Here is a 21,857-nt window from a genome sequence, read left to right as displayed (position 1 = left end):
AGACTTAAATGAAAGTGCTCTTTAGAATAATAGGTAAAAACCCAGCCAGAATCCTGGTTTGGGTTATTTAATTACCTCAAGACAATTTCTTTAGCTAAGCAAATTCGGTAGGTACAATTACATGGAATAATGTCTCCTCTGATCAGAATTTAGACAGGCCATGTTGTTTTGATTCTTAGCCACAGTACTACAGTGAGATGGACATCATCATAAAATCAACCACCCTTCAACTTTTTTGAGTTGGGGCGGGGGTGTAGAGAGAGAGGGAGGAAACGTACCAAGCCTTCTCCATGCCCAGCACGGAGCCCAGTGTGGGGCTCCATCTCACAAGCCTGACATCATGACCTGGGCTGAAATCAAGAGTCGGATGCTCAACCCACTGAGCCACCCCAGCACCCCCATCCCTTGTTTTGACCTGTTTACTTAACATCCATGCTAGGGACTGTTAATGAGGAAAGATACTTTCTTCTTCCACTCAATTAAATTAATTCGATTCAATTCATTAATTCATTCGACAAATATTTATTAAGCACCTACAATATGCCAGGCACTGTGCTGGGTGCTGGGGATACAACTGTGAACGAGACAGACACAGTCCCTGCCCTCAAGGAGCTTACAGTCTAGACAGTATACAGACAAGTACACAGGCAAGTACAATGCTGGAGTGGCAAGTGCTGTGATGGGGAGAGAACATGAGAAGGGCACCTAACTTGGTCTCGGAGGCAGCGGGTGGCGGGTCATCATGGAAACCTTCCTAGGGCAGGTGCAATTCGATTTGGTACTGAAGGATGAGTCCAAGTTAGTCAGGGAAAAGAGACCGCCCTGGGAAAGAGTGAATGCAGTGTCCTGTGTGCTGCTTTGGAGGTGAGCGGGTGGGGATGGCTGGGTCTGGGGAGAGACGCCCGGGAGAGAGGAGTGGGGACCAGGTCATAGAGGGACTCATCTGCTCTACTTCAGAGCCTGGGACTTTCCTGAGGGGACCGTGCATGTGAATGTATCATCAAACCTGCGCTTTTCGTGGTGTTTCTTCCTGCGAGATCGCGGGGTAAGGAGGCGGATATCTCCAAAGTAGAAGCAAGGTGGTTGGTCCTTCACCTTCTCCAACTTTATCTTGTGTGATGTTGCAGCCTGTGCTCGCGGCCGCCCATCCAGGGGCACGCATGCCTTTGACAGTCTATGGACACGCATCGTGTTGGACCCCTAAGGCTCTCCATGCCTTCTCCACCTGGGGAAATGGAACTCGTCCTTCAAGGCCACACTTCCAAAATCATCCTAACTTGTGCTTTCTGACAAGATTGCTACGTAGGGTGATGGTTAGCTGTACTCTAGTACTCATTTATTATTTCAGATGATCCAAACCTTCCTTTGAACCATGTTCATTTTATCCATACATAAACATAAGGTGGGTTTGGGAAACAAACATCGGTATAATTTTCTTCACCATTTCCAGTTGAAAAAACAAGGACAAATTCTTCTTCTTCTTTTTTTTTTTTTTTGTCTACCACGAGCTACTATCCGTGCCTTCAAGCAATTTAAACAGAACAAGAGGAATGGGGGGAGAAGCCCAAGAGACATTATTTTACGCAGCAAATACAGTCAAGTAAAATTCCAACACACGATTACAAGGTATGTTGCTGTTAACGACAATGGATCGTTCCCCAATTCAGACACGCCATCTGTGACAATTTCACCTGATCACAAGGCAAACATCCGTAAAAGAGGGTAAGCTTATTATATGGAAATAATAAGAGCTAGCTACATGTTCCGATATGGCCCACACTCGACTTCTACAATCCCTCCTACATAGTCTTAATGATTTCTCAAATAATTTTTATTCACGATAGGAAACAAACTTTAAGCTCTGTAGATAGTGTAAGAAGGTTCATTGTTTTATTCTTTTTGGTGGGTACAAAAACCACAATTTTGTACACAGAATGAGATTATAAATAAGATCGATACCATGAGTGACCCGTAGTCTTCTGACTCTACATCGTGGACTGATGATTTCACGGTAACATTGTCTTCGTGTTTGTGTTTCCGGTAGTGAGACAAACGCGATCTGTGGACACTGACTCATGTGACAGAGTGGAGGTTACGGCAACAAGGAGATGACCAACAGCTTTTATATTAAAAAAAAGTCTCTAAAGTTTATTACAGTGATGGCATTTATATCAATTATTGCAATGTACTGTTCCCTAAGATGGTTAGAAAAAAGGATTGTGTTGTCCTCTACTGGATTTACATCAGTTAAAAAGCAAGCATGTTTCAGTATTTGTTTTCTCCAAAGTAAGTGTAAATACTTCCTTTAAATTTTTTCACAGGATTTACATGAGTGTGGATTACTTTCCGACCACAGGTGCGTGATGCGTTTTCTCGGCTGGAGAGTCGTCCACGGACCACGTGGGTGTTCTGGAGACACACGTTAGCGTGTTCACTGACTTCTCTAGCTAGTTTATCCCTTGCGGTGAAGACAGGCCTTTTGGAGCAAGAACTTCACAGTTGGATGCGCTAACTCGCAAGTCTGATTAGTTTTTAAGTCCACTCGAGTGAGATTTGTTGCTGTTAATATGCCCATCCCAGCTCCCCCCCTCCCGCTCCCCGAAAAAACCTAAATTGTGAGTTTTCCTGATATAAAATCTGAGTTTGGGTTTCCGAGCTGAGCTCATGCACGCGTTGCTGCTGCGGAAGTGGGAGCATCAGGACGCAGAGGCCAGAGGCTGGGTCCAGGGCACCTGCTCGGCACGCCCCGGGCTGCGCTCCCGTCGGTCACCAACACAGTTTGATTAAGGCACTCAATTATGTTTTTGGTTTTTATGGTAGGTCCGATGCAATGACAGCCAATCCTGAACTTTGTCTAATTGTAGTTCCCGTGTGTACAGCCTTGGGGCAGTCGGGCGTCAAAACACGGCCGTTCTCACCTACGCTCCCAGTGATGGATAATCTGGCTTTGTTTCTTATGGCTTCAGAAAAGGTCAGCTGGGGCATGGAAAGGAAACAGAGAGAGTGTAGACTGTTACAATGTTTCTGTTTCTTTGACAAAAGGCGACACAGCAAACACAAAGATATCAATAATTAGACATCTGCATTTTTTCCCAATATTCTTTTGGTCATGTGAAAACTGTGCATTACAGGAGAGGAAAGCTCAACTACAGCGAACAATGAATTGGGTCCAGGGTTTGCAGTCCTACCTGTTCCGGAACTAATTTTGAAATCGTCAAACTAGGTTTTGTTTCGCCAATCTGGGTGCGACAAAGCCTTCCCCTTGGGGTCCTCTACACCCTAGCACTTGTGGTCTGGCTTAAAAATCTCTTCTACATTAGACAACATTTTTAACTGAGCCTCTGACTCTCGCTAGAATATGTCTTTATGGTGGGGGCATTATCCTCAAAACTGGGATGTGTTGTCAAAACAAACTATAGACTATTCATGGCAGATCTTCCCGTCTTCGGAACACAGATCTATCCACAAACACTTTCATTCACCCACACCAGGTATAGACATGACCCAGAACAGCACAGTCAGTGACATCAAGTCCTTCCAATGCCTACCCTGGAAGCTGACTGATACTTGCAGAAGCTCTAAGCCTTTCAAAGGGAAGCACTGAAAGGGAGGATGTTTCCTCACCAACTCACTGCTGGGGGACTTCTCAGACTGAGAGGGTATGGGGTCTGGTCTCCAAAATCCTCATTAAACTCCTGTTCTCTGTCATGTTAAGTTAGTAGCAGGTAACAATATTACACAGAAGAGAAACAGGCAGTGTTATTATGTAAATCTAATTACTCCTTGTTCATTGCCTTTACATTTTTTGTAATAACTGAATTTTAATGTTAACTCAAGAGTAAAAGCAGGCAAACAAGATATTGCCTAAGTTTGTTATGGCACAGATCATTTATTTCTCTAAGTTATATCTTAATTCCCTGTGGTGAATTTAAGTTTACTTAATTCTTTAGGAATTCCATTCCTGTATTAGTTCTGCTCTGGAACTTCAGTATTAAAATAGCTGTATATTAAATAATGAAATTAGTGATGAGGGGAAATGTAAAGGTTTAGAGATCAGATACCCTGATAAAATCAGACTGCTAGTTAATGACCTGAGATAAAAACAAACCAAGGCCATTATCATAGTTCTTCTTTAGCAAGTAGTCTAAAAAGTTCAGAAGTCAGGATACAATCTCTACAGAAACTACACATCACTAAATTAAAATGAACCAAGACCAAAGTCTGAATTTGTTACCTCAGATTCATTCAATATTTAACATTAAGTAAAATAGATAAATATTTTTTTAGAATTTACTGGTTTAGTTTTGTTTTCATTTTTTTTTGAAGAAATGCAATTAATAAAAGCATTATAATTTTTGGAAGGGATTTTTTTTTTAGAAGGCTCTTGCCATAAAATTTATTTTCGTTTCCTTTCTTTTCTTGATTGCCTTTGCAAAGAAAGGAAAACACCCCAAACAGGAAGCATATGCTCTTAAGAAATTTTTCCTTTTCTGTAGAAGAATGCAACTGAATAGAATAGTTAATAAATCTTTGACAGCTATTTTCCCTTTAATCTTAGCATTCTTCATTCTTATTATTTCTTATACTTATATCTCCTGTTTCTTCCAGAAAATGTCATTTCTATTCAGCTTACTGTGAACCCACTGAGGCTGCTCAGACTAAAAAACATTCTTATAAATTTACACATGGTCTGGGGTCTGTTTAGATTATTGAGGTTAAAGGCTACGACCTTGGGACGATTAAGCGGCTGTCTTCGGCTCAGGTCTTGATCCCAGGGCCCTGGGATCCAGTCCCGCATCGGGCTCCTTTCTCAGCGGGGAGCCTGCTTCTCTCTCTGCCTCTGCCTGCCTCTCTGCCTACTTGTGATCTCTGCCTGTCAAATAAATAAATAAAATCTTAAAAAAAAAAAAAAGGCTATGACCTCAGTTGTAAGTGCTCCTGTGAGGGATAATCACTTTTAGAGTAAATATTATCTATACTGAAGGTTTCAGGATATGTTTTTGGGATTTAAGGACAATATTATTTAGATTATCAAAAATTTTGTTAATTGTGGCCAACAGTCTTCTTAAGTGCAAATCATTTCATTCACCCTGAATGCCATTAAGTTTTTTTCAAAAGTCATGGGTAGGAATGCTTTGTTTTTATTTGAAATTTACTGTCTTAGAAATTTAACCCTAACTGTAGGGGCAATTTGTGATACATTGTAATGCCAGGTTCTGACTCCAAAAACATTATTACATGAAACTGTATGTACATAACTTGGGAATTTAAGTCTCTTTAGCAATTTCCCAGGTTTTGTCAATTAACTGGCATCCATGAGTGTTTGTTTCTAGAATTTCCTAATTTTCTTTTCTTTGCAACCTTATCCTTGGACCTTGCTGATGGTTGGAATGCTTTTGCTTTGCCAAAGAAAAATCAAAATGTAAAAAATAAAACAAAAACAAAAAACAAAAACCCAAAAAATAAAAACAACCCCCCAAAAACCAGAACAAAAAAAAACAAAAAACAAAACAAACCCAAACTAAACCAGAAAAGCCTTTTCTTAAGACATAAAATTCATTCCAGAATAAAATCCAAATAATTGACTCTTAAAACTTGTCACGAGTTGTTTTTCTCAGTTTGGGATAATCTCTCCTCCACTAGTTTCCTTGATTGTTGTTTTGCTATCAGGAGACAGGCTCAAAACATTCTGATCTGAGTGAACAGAGGGTCTTGTTCTGGATTCCTTTACATAAAACTGGGAAAGAACCATGTGGGGCTTATCTATGTATAGTTACAGTCATCCACTGATTTCTAGATTATGGAAAAATGCTCAAGAGCTAGATCTTGGTAAAAGGGAACGGCTTTTGTTCTTTAAGATATTAACAAAGTGTTTCAATAGCTTTTGTAACAATAAATATCAAAAACAGGGGTATTTACCTGGAATAACCTCAGATGTACAGCTTATGAAAATTATATTGTGTTTCTGACTCTCGGCTACGTCAAGCACTGCATGTCTCTTGCGGGTTCAAAGGCTCACTTACCGTTGAAATCAGAGTGAGCAGCCTAGTCAGTCGACTATTATATGTAATTTTAGAAAATGGGTCTTAGAGTCCTGATTTTAGGAAGAGCAATAACAAATGCTTTCAGGTCTTATTTAAAACTCCTTTCTATCATTTGAGGAAAAAAGTAGTGTACACTTAGATTCTTAAAAAATTATTTCCATTTCCTACATTTCACTGAATATTTACACTGTTTTATTGTGACACAGTGAGAGGATGTGAGTAAGTGAGGCTCTGGTCTACTTATAAGTCAAGCAGAGAGAGTCAATTATCATACAGTTTCACTTACTTGTGGAGCATAAAGAATAGCATGGAGGACATTGGGAGAAGGAAAGGAAAAGTGAGTTGGGGGAAATCAGAGGAGGAGACGAACCATGAGAGATTGTGGACTCTGAGAGACAAAATGAGGGTTTTGGAGGGGAGTGGTGGGGGGTTGGGTGAGCCTGGTGGTGGGTACTAAGGAGGGCACGGATTGCATGGAGCACTGGGTGTGTTGCATAATCAATGAATTATGGAACACTGAAAAAAAATGAAATTAAATTAAAAAAAATTGAAATGAGAAAAAAAAGAGGTCATAACAATTCACTGCAATTTTTATCTTTTCCTGTATCCTCCTAAAGAACACATACATTGCTGACAGTTTTGATGGAGAACGTGCCTCTTGCCTAAAATGCACATCCACCTTAGTGATACTGTGAAGGTGAGAGCTGAAACCCATCTAATAAATATGAACTGGGGTCAAGACTCTGACAGTCACTCTCATCTAAAGGTCTGGCTCAAGGTACTTTCAGATGAGCAAACAGCAGGGTTTTGCTCTTAAAAAATATAGAATGATGGTTAATGTGAAACAGAATAGGAGCTAAAATTTTCTGAGCCCTTACTAGGTGCTTGGAGTTGTATACATAATCATAATCATATTGTTAGGATTATGCAAATACATAATCGTATCAAATAATACTATCAAAACAGGCAACTGTCAAAGCTTTGATCCCTTGAAATGGGTTTATGCTGACTTTGTGAGCAATTCTCCTAAAATTGGATTGTTCCAAGTAGAATTAGCCCAGTACAGAAACCCAGAACTGATTTCCATTTTCTCCCAAATTTCGGGTAGGATATGCTGTTCAGATCATTCTGCAGAGCAATCCTGGAGGTTTGTTTTTGTCTTTCTGCCCCTTTCAATGCAGATATCTATTGGTAACATAAAGTTTTGAACAGTGCATCCGCAGCCAAAGAAAACCGAACCACTTTGCACTGACGTTTTTCCAAAATATCCAAGCTGTAATCAGAAGCAAGCAATGCCACCACTGGACAGACAGGTCACAACACTGCAATGACGGGATGCATCACCCACTCACTGGAGTAAGCCCTAAGTCCTACCCCTAAATTTTAATACTTTCGGTTCCATATACGTTGTAACCTTCTCTATAGGTTGCTAAATTCTGGGTATTCTGCGAGGAAGTTGGGTTAAAAGTCTGTGCACTCTTTGCCACCTTCATTCTCTTCGCCTCTGCCCTGGACTTGTAACAGAACTCTATCAAAGCCACCAGCATAGCCAAGCCCAAGCCGCCAACCAGAATGTAGAAGACGCCTGCTACGTTGCTGAGGCTCAAGGCGCTCGTCTTGTCCTGGGGGAGATAAAGACAGTTCAGTTAGCTGTGGAAATGTCATACCCGGAAGGCAAAAGAACACACGAAATCCAAACAGCTAATTAAAGCAAATGCCTAATGCAACCTGAAATTATTTACACGTATAAATCACTGATGGAGGTTTATGGATTTAAGCAGAAAGCTTACAGCTCTCAGGAGAAGTGAAATTATGATGATTACCAATAAAACTGTGTGTAATTACATTCAATAAAATTTGTAATGTTTTATCATTATTAAATATGCAGTGAAAGCCACTATGCCTAGCCATATAAAAGCATTTATATATTTACACAGGGTGGCAGAAGTGGGCTTATTATTAAGTTTGAAAATGGCATATTTAAAACCCAGTTACATGGGAAGTGATGTCTTTTGAGTTTCCTGCCATTATTTACACTTGCAATGTCTGAAATTTTTCTTGTATAAATTTCACTTCACATTTCCTAATTAAGGAACTAAGTTTTTTGTTTGTTTTTATTTTTTAGCTAACAGTTTCACATTTTCTTCACTGTTGCTTTACCAAATATATGTAAACAATGTGCTAGGGTACTCATTTGTTTGTTCAGTCACAGGTATATGGGAAAGCTTCTAGAAAGTCATGACTAGAAAGTCATTTTTACATATTACACACTATTTAGGAATAACTATGTATGCACCACAGTTAGGTAACTTAAAAATATACACATTACCATGGTTAACTGAGACATAAATTACTTTTGTATGGACAAATTTAGGACTATTTTTATTGATTAAAAAGTAAGATTCTCTTTCCACTTAAAAATACTTGATCAGTTAATAGTTCAGACATATTATTCTCCAGAGCTTTAGATTACATATTACCTCATAAGAATTTTGAAAATACTCAAACATAAGATTAGAAGATACTAAAATTTTAACAGGACTTCAGAATTTTTTTCATAGATTAGAAATACGTATGTTATATAACGTGATTTGAGAAAGTATTATGGGTTAGACTCCTTGTAGGATGCCCCGTGGCTGTCATCTTCTCGGCTGTAGGTTTTGTACAAACTGTGATTCAGAGACTTAAATAGTTTTATTAGGAGAGTATTTAATTCAAAAGACGACTATGTAGATGGTCCAATTAGCCATGACATTACCCAATTGGGCCAAAATTTAGGGTCATTTCATTTTTAAAATAATCTCTCATTAAATATTTATGCTTCTCTGGCTTGACACAGGGATTTGAGATAAGTGTTTCATTATTTGGCCAAGCTTGTCTCATTCCACTCTGGTTCAAAGACAGGGAAAAAGCTGATTAAAACGTAGGGATAAACCCTGAAAAGGCATCCAGTGACATTACTTGGTCTCTTTCTTAACTGAATGGAGGCTCTCCTATTTAAGCCATTTACTTGTTTCGCATCTTAGAATAACGAATATTTTTCTTCTTTTAAAAAAGCTAAAGATTTCGAGAATCCTCAACTAGGGCTTTTGGGCACTGGTTACAGTCTGTTATTTTGCTCAGGTAACTGGATTCACTGATACACTGGAATGGCAACGTAACTGCACCACTGTTAACTCATACTCAGTGAATCAGGTCTCTACATCTCCGCGTTGACTAACAAGGATACACGAAGCAGAGATCTGACCTTGAGGATATCATTTGCAAACGCTGATCTAGTAAGAGCATCTCTGTTGAGCCCCACCGGAAGGTCCACTGCACATCCGTCAGCTCAACGCTGTAAGGGGGCCTCTTCAACTAAAGAGGAACGCTCGGCCACACAGTGACGGCAGACAACCTCCCAGTGCCATAGGGTGAACGTTAACCTCCGTCTCTGGACGGCTACCGGACAGTCCCCCACTTCCTGTCTGGAGACCCCACCGGGTCCTCAAACAACAGGTTTCGTGGCTCTCGCCTCCGAAACACACGAAACCCAGAAGCGCTACTCGCATGGAAGGTGAGCCCGAGGATCCTAGAAGGACTTTGGTCCCTGTAGGTGCTCCTGCAGTTAATCTGGGCTTGCACCCAGGCCTGAGCAGGGGGGAGCGGGCTGCAGTCTTCCGAGACAGCATGGGCCACGTGGGGCGGGTGAGTGGGTCGTGCCCTGTGACAAGCGCTCGCGGCTACGGCTCTGTGAACACAAGGGGGCGCCCCGGAGGGCGACGACTGACCTTGCTTCCAGAGTCCTTGGGTCCACATTCACCTTTATCGTACCACCACTTGTTTTTCAGCTTGTCTAAGACGCCTGCCTCACTGAGTTTCAAAACGGCAAGGTTTACAGGAGTTCTTCACGTGGAAAATAACATAAATAACATTATATATGTTATTTTATGTTATTCAAGTCAAACTACATTAGAATCGCATGGCAAAGTGACGGAGCAGAGGCCACAGGAGGCGCTGTGTCTCGTGCGGAGGCCCAGGTGGAGAACCAGGCCGGTGGCTGGGGCCTGCTCCATCACTTTAGGTAACAGGTGCATACTGCTAGGGAGGAGGGGTAAATAAAACGTATGCAATTACTGTGAACCCAAAACTATTGGCCTGGAGAATGCTGCTGGAGCGTTTACAAGGTTCCCAGCAAGACGGTGGGAGTCATGCAAGATTTGCAAGCTCAGTGTGCCCCCACCCCTTTCGAAATGAATGGCAGTGGCTGCAAATGGACAGGTGTGCAGAGAACCTGGCTCACACTGGTTTGGGCTCTCCCCTACACTGTGACTCAGCTGGCAGCATTTTACTGTATGCCGCAAAAGCAGGTCTACACGGGTTGGAAGAGAAGGAGGGTGCATGTGGTACTGACAAAGGTCCAGGAAGGTCGTCAGAAGACAGAGACGGGAATCGTGAAAGTAGCAGCCCATGCAGACACTCTAGTTCTGGACTGTGGTATTTCACCTAAACAATATCACTATCTTGAGTCCATCACATTAACATGCCGTGCGTACAAAGGGGAGGGACTAGAATGTACTCCACGGATGCTTCCCACCAGAACCATGACAGGCTCAGGGGAACCGAGGTTTTTATGAACAAACTAGTCCTACAAAACCTCACTTTTCAACCATATTTGAGTCTTTTGGTACTCGATATTATATAGGGAGTCTCAAGGAGGAAAAGGCCAGTCATCACCGTCTCAGTGTCCCAAGGAATCTACGAACTCCCTCGGTTTTCATTCCCATGTGAACACCTCTGTTGCATAAAGTAAAAGTCCAAGAGGATGGATGGGGAGTGGTAACCCCTGACATCCCTGTTCTGTTTCCATGGTTGGCTGGTTTCTGCTTCTCTTCGCTTTTACAAACATTCGGAGAGAGATTCGTTGAATTTCTCTTGACATTTCTAAGGCTGCCCCAATCATTTTGTCTGGCTCTGTCTCCCAACACCTCATTTTTCTAGGAAATACTGAGTGCACTTGGAGAGACACGACGTGCATTGATTTGCTAGGGGATTAATCCCATAAATCTAACTTAACTGCACAAGTAGGCAATACAGTAATGATGACGGTGATGATGCCAGCTGACACTGATGGAGCCCTAACTAGGTTCCAGCACGTGTTGGAAGCATTTTATATGTTTGGATACTATGATAACCTGCATTTTACAAATGAGGAAACAAAGGCATGGAGAGATTAAATCATCTAGCCACACAGCAAGGAAGTAGCTACTGAATCAGGGTTTGTAATAGTCTGACTTGATAGCTTGTGCAATTAAAAACATTCACAATGGAAGAGTCAAGAAATGGGAGTTTCTGGTTAACTGCCAAAACTTTTTCTGTTGTTCTGTTGTTGTTGAACTGTTCATTCTGGAAAAAAGTTTCTAAGGTGTTAAGTTTATCTTTTTAACTCTTTTCTCATTATGATTTAATTTTTATATCTATTTTATAACATCTTAATAAGACTCGTTCCATTTAAGAAGTAATATGCATTTGCCGCATTGCTAGAAAATGGCATCGTGTTTTGGAACAAAATCTAGTATGAGCACTATTTAACACTTTCTACTAAATGCCGAGTTTGGGGTTGAGTAGGATGAAGATTTTGGTAAACTGGGGAGTTTGGTGAGTCTGGTCCCAATGTGGGCTTTACTATCTATACACCATGACTGCCATTCCTGAAGTGATTACAAAAGCCCACCCTGGGTCGCTTGATGAGTTGTGAACTACTTGGGAATAAAAGCCTCGTCTCATTCATTCGTCCTTGTGGGACAGCAGTTACCAAGTATTTGACTCAGAGTAGGTGCTCTGCAGGGCTGCTGTATTTAAATTATTTTGAACCCAGAGCAAGTTTTTCCTTTAACTGATACTCTTAAGAGTGCTGAGGTCCCTACCAAAAGCCTTTCTAATACGTGCACAGGTGTATTCTATGAGCCTACACTGCACTTCTCGACTAGGGTGCTCCAGGAGGAGGACTTCATGCTGAATGCTGCAAAGGGAAGGGAAAGAAAGCAGAGTTTCTTTCCATTTCTTCTGGAAGGGACGTCCTCAAAAGCCTACCTTCCCCTTCTCCTTCACTTCTCCCCTTGCCTCTTTGTTCCTTCTGCTGTCCACCACGAGAGCTGGTTTTAGGGGCTGTGAGTAGATTCGAATTTTGAGTTTAAGATATTCATCGGGAACCAAACTCAAGGGTCAACTGGCGGAGTATTGGGCACTGAGCAAGGAATGTGTTCCTGAGAGATCACTGGCTTTTGTTTGCCACATTTTTTCCCTGCTTATGAACTCATACTTTTGGTAATGATCCCTTCATTCTTGCCTTGGTGTCTATAGCTGTGGTAAAGGGGAGAAGGCCACTTAGGACATACTTTAAAGTCAGGAATGGGCTACAGTCTTCCAAGTGCTAAACTGGAAACGGGTATCATGTGATCTAATACAATTCCTAAAGAAGACATGATTCGAGAATCACATTTACGAAGTAATTTTTATACAAATGTCCACATTCCGGAGTGTGCCTGTTTTTATATGCATAAAGGAAAATAAGGTATAAAACAAAAAAATCAGCAATTTTATAGATCATTAATGATTACAGGCCTTGCCAAAATTTCCAGCTAGAACCAGGAGTAAGTAACTCACATCAAAAACTGACATAAAATTCTGTGTACAGTCTATGCTCTGACTAAACCGTATCAGATTCATCAGAGAGGAAAATGAGTTTTAGATATTGCAATGATATTTTTAAACTGGTTTACTGCCAATGGTAAACTTCTATTACTTTATTCACAAGAGTAAGTATAAATTTCTTCTGATCATAGAAAAGACCACATTGCACTAATATCATTAAGTAAATTAAAAAAAAATGGATTTGGATACCCCAAATCCTGCCTTTCGACTTTATTATTTTTTAAGATGCAGGACCCTTTTTCTTACTTCTTTCCTTAAATGTTTATATTTCAGCATGAAGCCTTGGCTGCGGGCAGCTGGGTCAGAACTTCGCGCTCAGGGAAAAACTCTTGGTGAGAGGGATACGAATTATTCTGTAGCTACAGGTTGTGACTAGACGCTCCCACAGTGACTCTAGTTCAGTTTTCAGATCTACTAAATCATGAGCTCCTTGAGAGAAAGAGAATTCTCTTTTCCCCACCAATATGGTGCATGGCCTACTGAAAGCAGAAACTTAATAATTTGCTGCTGAACAGAAGGCTGGACAATGGCAGGCAGGTCCTTTCCTCCTCAAAGGAACCCATTCATGGCGGGGGTGGGGGGTCGGGCTTTCCATGATTTTCCCCCTCTGTGAGATGCATCACTATTAGAAAGCTGAGTTTTCTCCCAACCAGAGTCTGTATTTGAACGTCAGACGACGCCAGATTTCCGCATGCTTGGGCCGGGGCCTCTGAGTGAGCTTATTCTCCCTACACGGAATTGGTGTCATTTAATATTTCTCCTGCCTTGGCTTCATACTCAGCAAAAGCTCAAAAACAATCTTTGTTCTCCAACTGAGCCCTTCTCCTCCTGGTCTCACCTCCTCTGAGGAAGATCAAGCCCCAAGGGAGGGGTGGGAGAACTTGAAAAAAGAAAACTAGTCACCTGTAGAAGGTACAAAACAAAAATGAAACAGCAAGTACCTCCTAAGTTAGGTGAGGGCATTTAAAATGCTGCCTTTTATCACAAATTCAGAGTCGGGCATTATGAACACTTAGATGTGATCACCTATTCGTTCGGTGATAGTACATCAGTCAACAACCTACAAGGAATGGTTTTTAGTATGAAAACAGAACTTCTGAGGGGACACAGGACATATTATGATATCATCTGGGGGGACTATTTTATGTTGATTCTTATAACATTTAAGATCTGAAGTAATGTTTTAGAATGTATCATTTTGTAGCTCATATTTGGTGAAGTAAGTTACTGCATACCTATGGGGACAATAGATCGACTTTTGAGCGCTACAAGGTTAGATTTACATATATTTTTTGACAACAAATATTTAGTGTCCGTTTGGTACCAAACAATCGATGGGATACAAACTGATTAAAAGCTGACTGAGCTGTCTAGCCCCTGAGTTAAATAAATGGAAGTGACTTTTCTTACACAGACTTTTCCATTGTGTGTACGTTTCTGCTCTGCTTATTTTTATCTGAAAAGACGTTTTAATGGACACTAAAATAGGACTTTGTTAATCATTTTTGTGGAATAGTAAGCACTGTTGTACTTCTCTTACACTGGTGATAAAAGTAAATATTTGTGAGCAAAATTTTTCTAATGGACTAGAAAATTTTTGCTTTTCTTTGGTGCTATCAGAGCATGTTTTCTTCTATTTTTAACTTGCATGGAAAATAGTAGATTATGAGTGTAAATTTATATAATTTTCTCTGCATATAAATATGTATTTACTTATGTTTTTATGGAAACTGTCAGAACACTGTAGGCAAGTTAGGGCGCCAAAATATAAAAAGAGTTAATATTCCTTAAGTGAATATGTGGCCGGTGTTTTTGATTGGAGACGGGCTTGAAAGGGTCTTGTTTTTGGAGTTGATCATTTTGTGATTTGATCCAGTTACGAAGGCAAAAAATTCTAGTTCACATGACCATCTCTGATTTAACTTGCTACGTAAGGAAGTGTGAGCGTTCTGGGTGGAGACATGGCTTTCTGGAAGGTATTCTTGGCAGGTGTCAAGTCACTGCTGTTACTCACAAACACTGTGTAGGGGTCTCAGCACACACAAGCCAAAGGAGACAGACTTCCCCTCCGTGTCTGCCCGTCTCCCGTCACTGAATCGCCCTTTCGAAGGCTGGGATCGCTTCCTGCTTTCTACAAGGGGCTTTGCAGGACTAGAGGGTCTGACCCACGAGCTCTGTGAAGCCAGAGAGGTGCAGGCACTTTCGTAATGAGGTCTGTTGGTGTGTCCCCCAAATGGGTAACGGCTGCGAATATTTTTGCTTTGACAGTAATTGCATACTTGGGTTTCGAAGGGACTGGATTGGCAATTCTAGGGGTGGGAGTGGGGGGGTGTCCAAGCTGCGTCTCCCAGCAGATGCACCTATTACTATACATACTGTTTACCCGCTTTTGGTGACATTGAGGCTGACCTTGGAGTCACCTCCCCCGCTGCCACATTCTCCTTTGTCGTACCACCATTTGTTTTTCAATTTGTCCAAGAGGCCTTGTTCATTCAGTTTTAAAACTGCGAGGTTAACAGCATTTCTTGAAACGATAAAACATATTTTGTAAGAAACTGCACAGCTGTTAAGATGTTAGAAGGAATGAGGACTTAAGCTCTTTTAGAAGCTTCTCCCAGGCGCTAAATAAACCTCTCATTTTGCGGTCCTGCAGCCCCGTCCGTCCAAACCGAAGGCAATGGGGACTAATTTCAAAGCGTGTGAAACACGGGGTTACTTGGTGCTGCTCAATCTCAGAGCTCTTTTATTCCAATAAATGACGCTGTAATCAACCAATGACATGGATTTTTCTTTCTTTTGCAAAAGAGCAGTAAACAGGAAGAACTGTGCCTTGAGCTCCTCTGCCTCTAAGAATGTCAACAACTGAAGACACCGAGATGAAAATGCATTCCCAGAAGGAAACATGGAACAGCATTCCGAACCAAAAAAGCAGCCATTCATTCATTTTTGTGAACGGACTTCTGACCACAAAGAGTCCAGCTGAATTTTGGTTCCCTTTATTGTTTGGGAGTTTAGTTTCATTCGTTTGATTTCACTGGTCTCAGAATCTAGGATTGGCGTGCTGGGTTCGGTTTCCTGCGCTAGAAGTCACAGGATGGTCAAGAGAAAGGGAGTAGCAGCTCTCAGGGAAAAGGTCTTATATTTGAGTTTGGTGTTGATTCTTGAAGGGTTTGGATGCTATTTAGAAACTGGGCCGGCATGGCCATTCCACTGCTGAAATTAAGGAACTAAACCCCAGGAAGCTGGGCTGCATGGGATCGGAACTTTGCAGACTCAAGATTTGGTCGCCTCCTTGGCTATCTCTATCAGGGAATAAGGGAGCAGATTCTAATGAATGTCTGAAAGGGTTAAAAATGTGTCACGGGCTTCTGCCTGCCAGGTATGTGGCTTCTTACTTGCCTTCAGGTTACAGTTTTTAAATGAGCCATTCTGCCCTTCAAGAGGACTTCCCATTTCATGAAATTTCTGTTAAAGTGAGGGAGTGGCTTCTATATGGAGAGTTAGGGCTATGCTAGCTGATAAAAACTGAGTCTGCGGATGCCTTAATGCTGTATGAGTTAGAAATAAAACATGACAGCCCCGTATTAATGAATAGCACTTGAAAACTGATTTGCAAGTGAAATGGCTGTCGAGTAGTAAAAAGGGTGACATATTTCACCAGCCATCAGCCTGTGGAAGTGTTTCTTTTCTTAAAATGTGTTTATCAAATTTTATGTAAACAATGTTCATTCTCCAGTGTTGTGACAGTCTGATCCACTTGGAGAATAAACACTTCCCGCAAGTAAACCATGCACTTTGAGAGTACTAACTGTTCCGCCACTTATGAAATGCTAATTAAATAATCAGCCGTTCCCACCTTCCTAAGTGCCACACTGGTGGCCTAAAATAATGCATATACTTGCCAAAGTGAGCAGTATCAGGTGGTTGGTTTAATCACCAAAAGGACCAGACCGAAATGCAAGAATGAATGAATATTCACTGAAGAGAGACCTATTTAAAAAAAATGTCGTTGGGAGAAAGTTGTTTTAATTTATTTTGCATCTACAACAAACTAAATTTGTCTTCTAGTGATTTAAGCTGGATGACTCAAATTTTGTATTTTGGAGAAAATTATTTTTATATTCCACTTTATTTTAGCCTGAAACATTCATCTGAGATGTTTTAATGAACTGGCATCCCAATAATTTTATCAGTTGGTTTAGACCATTCCTTGGATAAAACCGAAGTCATTTCATGAGAGGGTTATTTAACAGGGTTTTTAGCCATATCCAAAGACAGTTCCACAGCACAGGAGAAAACAAAAAGCAAAATAAAGGAATGGATAAGGAAAAAAAGCTTCATGTTGAGAAAACCATTTGGAATAAAGTTTTCTACAAAATTATTCTAAGACATTGTCTTTCTAAGACCATCTAATAGGCCATGTAAAAACAGTTTAGTTTCACACCGCTATCCGTGTGTGTGTGCGTGTGTGTGTGTGTAAGCAGCAACATTTGGTTTATATGATACACCTGACCAATAGGTAGGTCACTGCCCAGTTCACAATTCACATTTTTCTTTCCAGAAACATGCAGACCCTTGATAAAGTCTGCCTAATATTATTAAATGTACATTTACTTTTCTCTTAGGATGCATGGGAGGCCCCTGGTAATTAATATTCAGAAAGAGTCTTCAGGTACTCAAGATTTTTCTGCACGTGAAAACTGCCTGTTTTCTACAACTGACTACAGACGTCATTTCTGTATATAATCAGGTCGACCGAGCTCTGGAGATTGCCATCTCAACTAGCATAAACCACATTAGAACATCTGCCCTATTTTATGAAACACATTGCCTTTACATGTTATTAATTCTAAGAATCATCAAGTGACTTAGAAAAACACATAAAGTTAGTTCTTCGCTCATTTTGCTGGAATAGATTTAAAAGTTGTGTTTTTTTCCTTTTTTTACTTAGGCAAGAGAAAAAGAAACCCTGAAGGAGGCAGTAGAGGCATGCTTAGGGAAGTCACAAGTACTGGGGGGTGAATGAGGGACATAGGAAGCGCACTCTCACTACAGCACGTTTTACTATTGCTTTGTAATCCCCTTCCTACACTTCAAACAGAGGTATCAGAGTCAAGGTCAGAAATGCAGATCAGGGATATTCTGGTCCTGAGGAAGCCTCAGAGAAGCCAAACTAGTGGTCGGACAGGAAGATGAGAGTTAGAAGAGAAATGTCCTAAAGATCAGTCCTTACACTGATTATTCTTCTTGTCCTATAAAAGGCAGGTTTACAGATCAACTCAACCTAGTAGACTGCTGTCATTTAAAAATGAAAGGAGAAGAAGAAAGAGTCAAGGACCACATTCTTGCTGCAGGGGCGGAAACCACAACTGAGAGCCCTGGTGTGTTGAAAAGGACCTTCCATAGAGTGAAGCAGGCCTCAGGCAACTTACTTCTTGCTTTTTGTACCTTTGGGGGAATTCTAGGTAAGAAAAACCCTTCTCCAAGTTGGCTTTTTAATAGAGGTGAGATGGTGGGGTACTTGATGTAGGTTGGAAGGAGAATGATCTTTGAGTCAAACTCCAGAAGCTCAAGAAAACTGCCCAAGGTTTTTAATGCTGAAATTTCCTTCCACTGAGCTTGAGATAATGAAAAGCCATACCGCATTGTGCTAACTTCCAGGACCCGTTCTTGTTAATGAGACTCTTGTTAAGACCACATACAACAGAAGCTCTAGAATGGAAACTAAGACCTGAACTTCTACTTATTGATATTGGGTAAAGTCATCTAGTGCGGAGATTTTTTTGTTAAAAGCATCTTAATTTGAGCAAAGATATCCATCTCTTCCACCCTTTCATAAATAATTTATCATTCATTTCTATATGTTTAGATATGCTTTTCTTCTTTACTCATTATATTTACTCCTGGACCGTATCACTTGTAATTTTTCTGATGGTGAGGTTTTAAAATGTACATCTGGGAACCCCTGGGTGGGTCAGTTGGTTGGGCGCCTGCCTTCATGGCTCAGGTTGTGATCCTGGAGTCCCAGGATTGAGTCCTGCATTGGGCTCCCTGCTCAGCAGGGAGTCTGTTTCTCCCTCTGATCCTCCCCCCTCTCACGCTCTCTCAAATAAATAAAAATCTTTAAAAAAATTAAATGTACATCTGACAAAATATTTGTCATTTTTGAAGTTTATAATAGGAACATTTTTAAAGTTTAAGTTTAATCAATTTTTTTTTTTAATGATTCCCTGGATTTAAGAATATTACTGGAAAGGACTGATACACCAGCCCTATCCTTAGTTAACATCTGCACGTGGGGTATTTAGGGCATATGTAGTTTGCAGACCAAATAACTTGCAATATCGTATTTAGTCTGATTAAAAAAAACTCAATTCCGTTTTACTTAATAGGATCAGTATTTCATTGCTGGCAGTGATGGTGCAGTATATTTGAACCTACAGTGTGATTTTGCTACTGCTTTATTATCGTTATGGGAAAGGATCTATTAGTTATATGCACATGAGAAAGTCTCATCACTTTTAGGCCTGTGCTCTCTTAACGGGAGTGCTCTCTCCATACTAAACTAACTCTCTCTCTCTCTCCATATACATGTAGGTATAGATATTGGTATATGAAGATTTTATGTCTAAGTAATCGAACTTATAACCCTGAGATCAAGAGTCGAGTTCTATTGACTGAGACAGCTAGGTGCCCCTAAACTCTGTAAAATTTAAATATCATGGGGTTCCAATGTCCAGAATATTTACCTGAATGATGTCAGCAATTTTTTTTTCATAGTCTCCAATTAATCTTAGTCTGTTTTTTAAAAACTTAGAAGCTGTGAATCCACAAGACACTGTGTCAACACTTAAGAAAATCCCTTTAAAATCCACAAAGGATGTTAGTAGATGATTTATGCAGAAGATCATGCAAATCATATAAAAAGCATTAGTCTTGGCTTGCAATTAAATTACTATGAATTAAAATGATGCCAGTTCAATTCTCTGCCACTCGTGTTAGGAAAGACAAAAGTAAAGATAATGTGCGAAACAGTCAAGGACTATATAAGATGGGTGTCCTCCTCCACTGGTGACGGAATTAAGAACTAAAAAATGAAGTTAGATGACTGCACAACAAAACTTAAACACAGTTCTTGTCCTTGGAAATTACTGATAATGTTGATAACTACACTAATTGGCTAAATATTACTGGTTAATAATAATTCTCTTTTGAGGAACCCAGTCTAATAAAGTTAATCAATGATGTTGACGGGAGTAACTGAATGAACCTCACAGTATGTTTCTGTAGCAAACATGGCAGGCAATTTGTGTGCCCACCAGAAGAGGAGAAGGAAGTAGATGTGGGGAGACCCAGCAGTGGTTCTCAAGCGCGACCTGAGCAGAGAGTTACCATCACAAATACAGATGCCCAGGCCTAACACTGCTGGGTCAGGTCTCTCTGAATCATGGGCACTGTGTCTCCATTTTTACAAAGCTCCCCGGGTTGATGGTACTGATAAGTACCCCTAATTCATACGGCTGAAGGTTTCACGACCATTCTAAGTTTTTAATGACCAGTAAAAATGATTACAATGTAATGTTAAGTGAAAAAAAGAAATAATTTGCATATTCACTTAATTTTAATTTAAGAATAAAAATATATATTTAGAGACAGAGACATTAATGGAAAAATATTGAGGAAAAAAATCCAACAAAGAGCTGTCTCTGGATGTACGGATTTGGATTAGTTTGGATTGCATTTTCCTTTCTATGCTTCCCCACCCATCCAAAATTTTCTACAATAAGTGATACTTTAATAATAAGTAAATAAAAAAGCCTTCTCAATTATTTTCCAATTTTATATTATTTTTCCTAATTTTATATTAGTTTATAATATTATGCCTAAAAGATCTGTTTTATGCAAATCAACATTTTATTTTGGATCCAAAAAAAAAAAAAGAGGTAGAATTTAGGAATTGCTCTTAAGGATGTCAGTAAAGCACTTATTGCTCCTGATGATGTGGTTGGCTTTGGTCCACCTGGTTTTGTGTCTCTAGTCACAGGCTGGAGGACACGGAATGATGTACTGGGCTTCTGCAAAGGTTCTGCCTTATTTGAAGGGAACAGGTCAGGCAGAGAAGTATGAGTAATGCATCAATTAGTAGACCTCCCCCATCAGACAGGATCTGCAGGAGGCTAATAGAACTCTCAGAGGCCTGGAGAGAAGACTCGCTGTTTCACACATACTTACATAGACAAGGTGAGTTTTTCCCCTTAGGCTGAATTAAATGAATGTGATGGTGAGTAGACTTCAGTTCTGCTAAGTAGGCCACTTAAAAAAAAAAAAAGTGTGTGTGTGTGTGTGTGTGTGTGTACCCCTGTTTTTAGGAAAAGAATTTTCAGGGCTGGCAACTATATTTTTCCCAGAACAAGTAGTACAGACCCTAAGAAAAAAGTCCTTTTCATTTCTGAAGGAATTAGGAAAAAAATGCAATTAAAAAAGTCTTTCATCACACCACATCTTTACTGAATTCCTTTTTTGCATTTAAACTAAAATTCCAGGGGTGCCTGGGTGGCTCACCTGGTTAATCCACTCAGGTCATGATCCCAGGGGCTTGGGATGGAGCCCAGCCTGCTTCTCCCTCTCCCACTCCCCCTGCTAGTGTTCCCTCTCTTGCTGTGTCTCTCTCTGTCAAATAAGTAAAATCTCAAAAAGAAAACAAACAAACAAAAAACCCGTAGAATTCCAGATTGGAAAACTCATTTGATTTAGACTTTGTGATGCAGGAGATAAGTGCATGCAGAAGAATTTCTAGGAACACTGTAGTAAGGAAATTGTAATTTCATGAGAAATGAATAATTTTTCAGAGACTATTGCACAGACTGCTGGTTCTCTTATTAAATAATGGTGGCAACTGTCACTACTGTCATGAGGGTTGCATACAGGAAAGTTTACCCCAGTAGAGCAAGAGGAGACGGGAAGGGAGGAGCACAGGACACATGGGGCTTTACTTTCGCAGTTTAATGATATTCCCCCCAAGTAAAGGTGTTTGGAGGAAATCAGCCACGAAACTGAGAAATGACAAGAAGCCCAGAATTTTGTATGAAGTCTATGAATAACTCACTGAGAAAGAACTAG

At 40.4% G+C, this 21,857-nt stretch overlaps 1 protein-coding gene across 8 annotated transcripts in view; it reads right to left on the bottom strand.

Annotated features, from left to right (window-relative positions):
• Positions 1-506: 506 nt before the first annotated feature.
• Positions 507-21,857, bottom strand: part of GRIA4 (glutamate ionotropic receptor AMPA type subunit 4) — a 378,736-nt gene continuing 357,385 nt past the window's right edge. For 2 of the 8 annotated variants that reach the window (XM_004764438.3, XM_004764435.3), the window contains exons 15-17: positions 9,815-9,929; positions 7,532-7,666; positions 507-2,976 (exon numbers count right to left, since the gene is read on the bottom strand). In XM_004764438.3, the coding sequence (XP_004764495.1) occupies positions 2,812-2,976; positions 7,532-7,666; positions 9,815-9,929 (415 nt within the window). In that variant the 3' untranslated portion in view covers positions 507-2,811. Of the gene's footprint in view, positions 2,977-7,418; positions 7,667-9,814; positions 9,930-15,146; positions 15,262-21,857 lie in introns of those variants that run through there. The other 6 variants (XM_004764436.3, XM_004764440.3, XR_006605952.1 and 3 more) reach the window with 6 other exon arrangements.

This window comes from Mustela putorius, unplaced genomic scaffold (genome assembly GCF_011764305.1).
Source record: "Mustela putorius furo isolate JIRA1106 unplaced genomic scaffold, ASM1176430v1.1 tig00000198_pilon_pilon_pilon, whole genome shotgun sequence".
In the NCBI taxonomy this organism is placed as follows: domain Eukaryota; kingdom Metazoa; phylum Chordata; class Mammalia; order Carnivora; family Mustelidae; genus Mustela; species Mustela putorius.
This window is presented reverse-complemented; position numbering and strand designations above follow the sequence as displayed.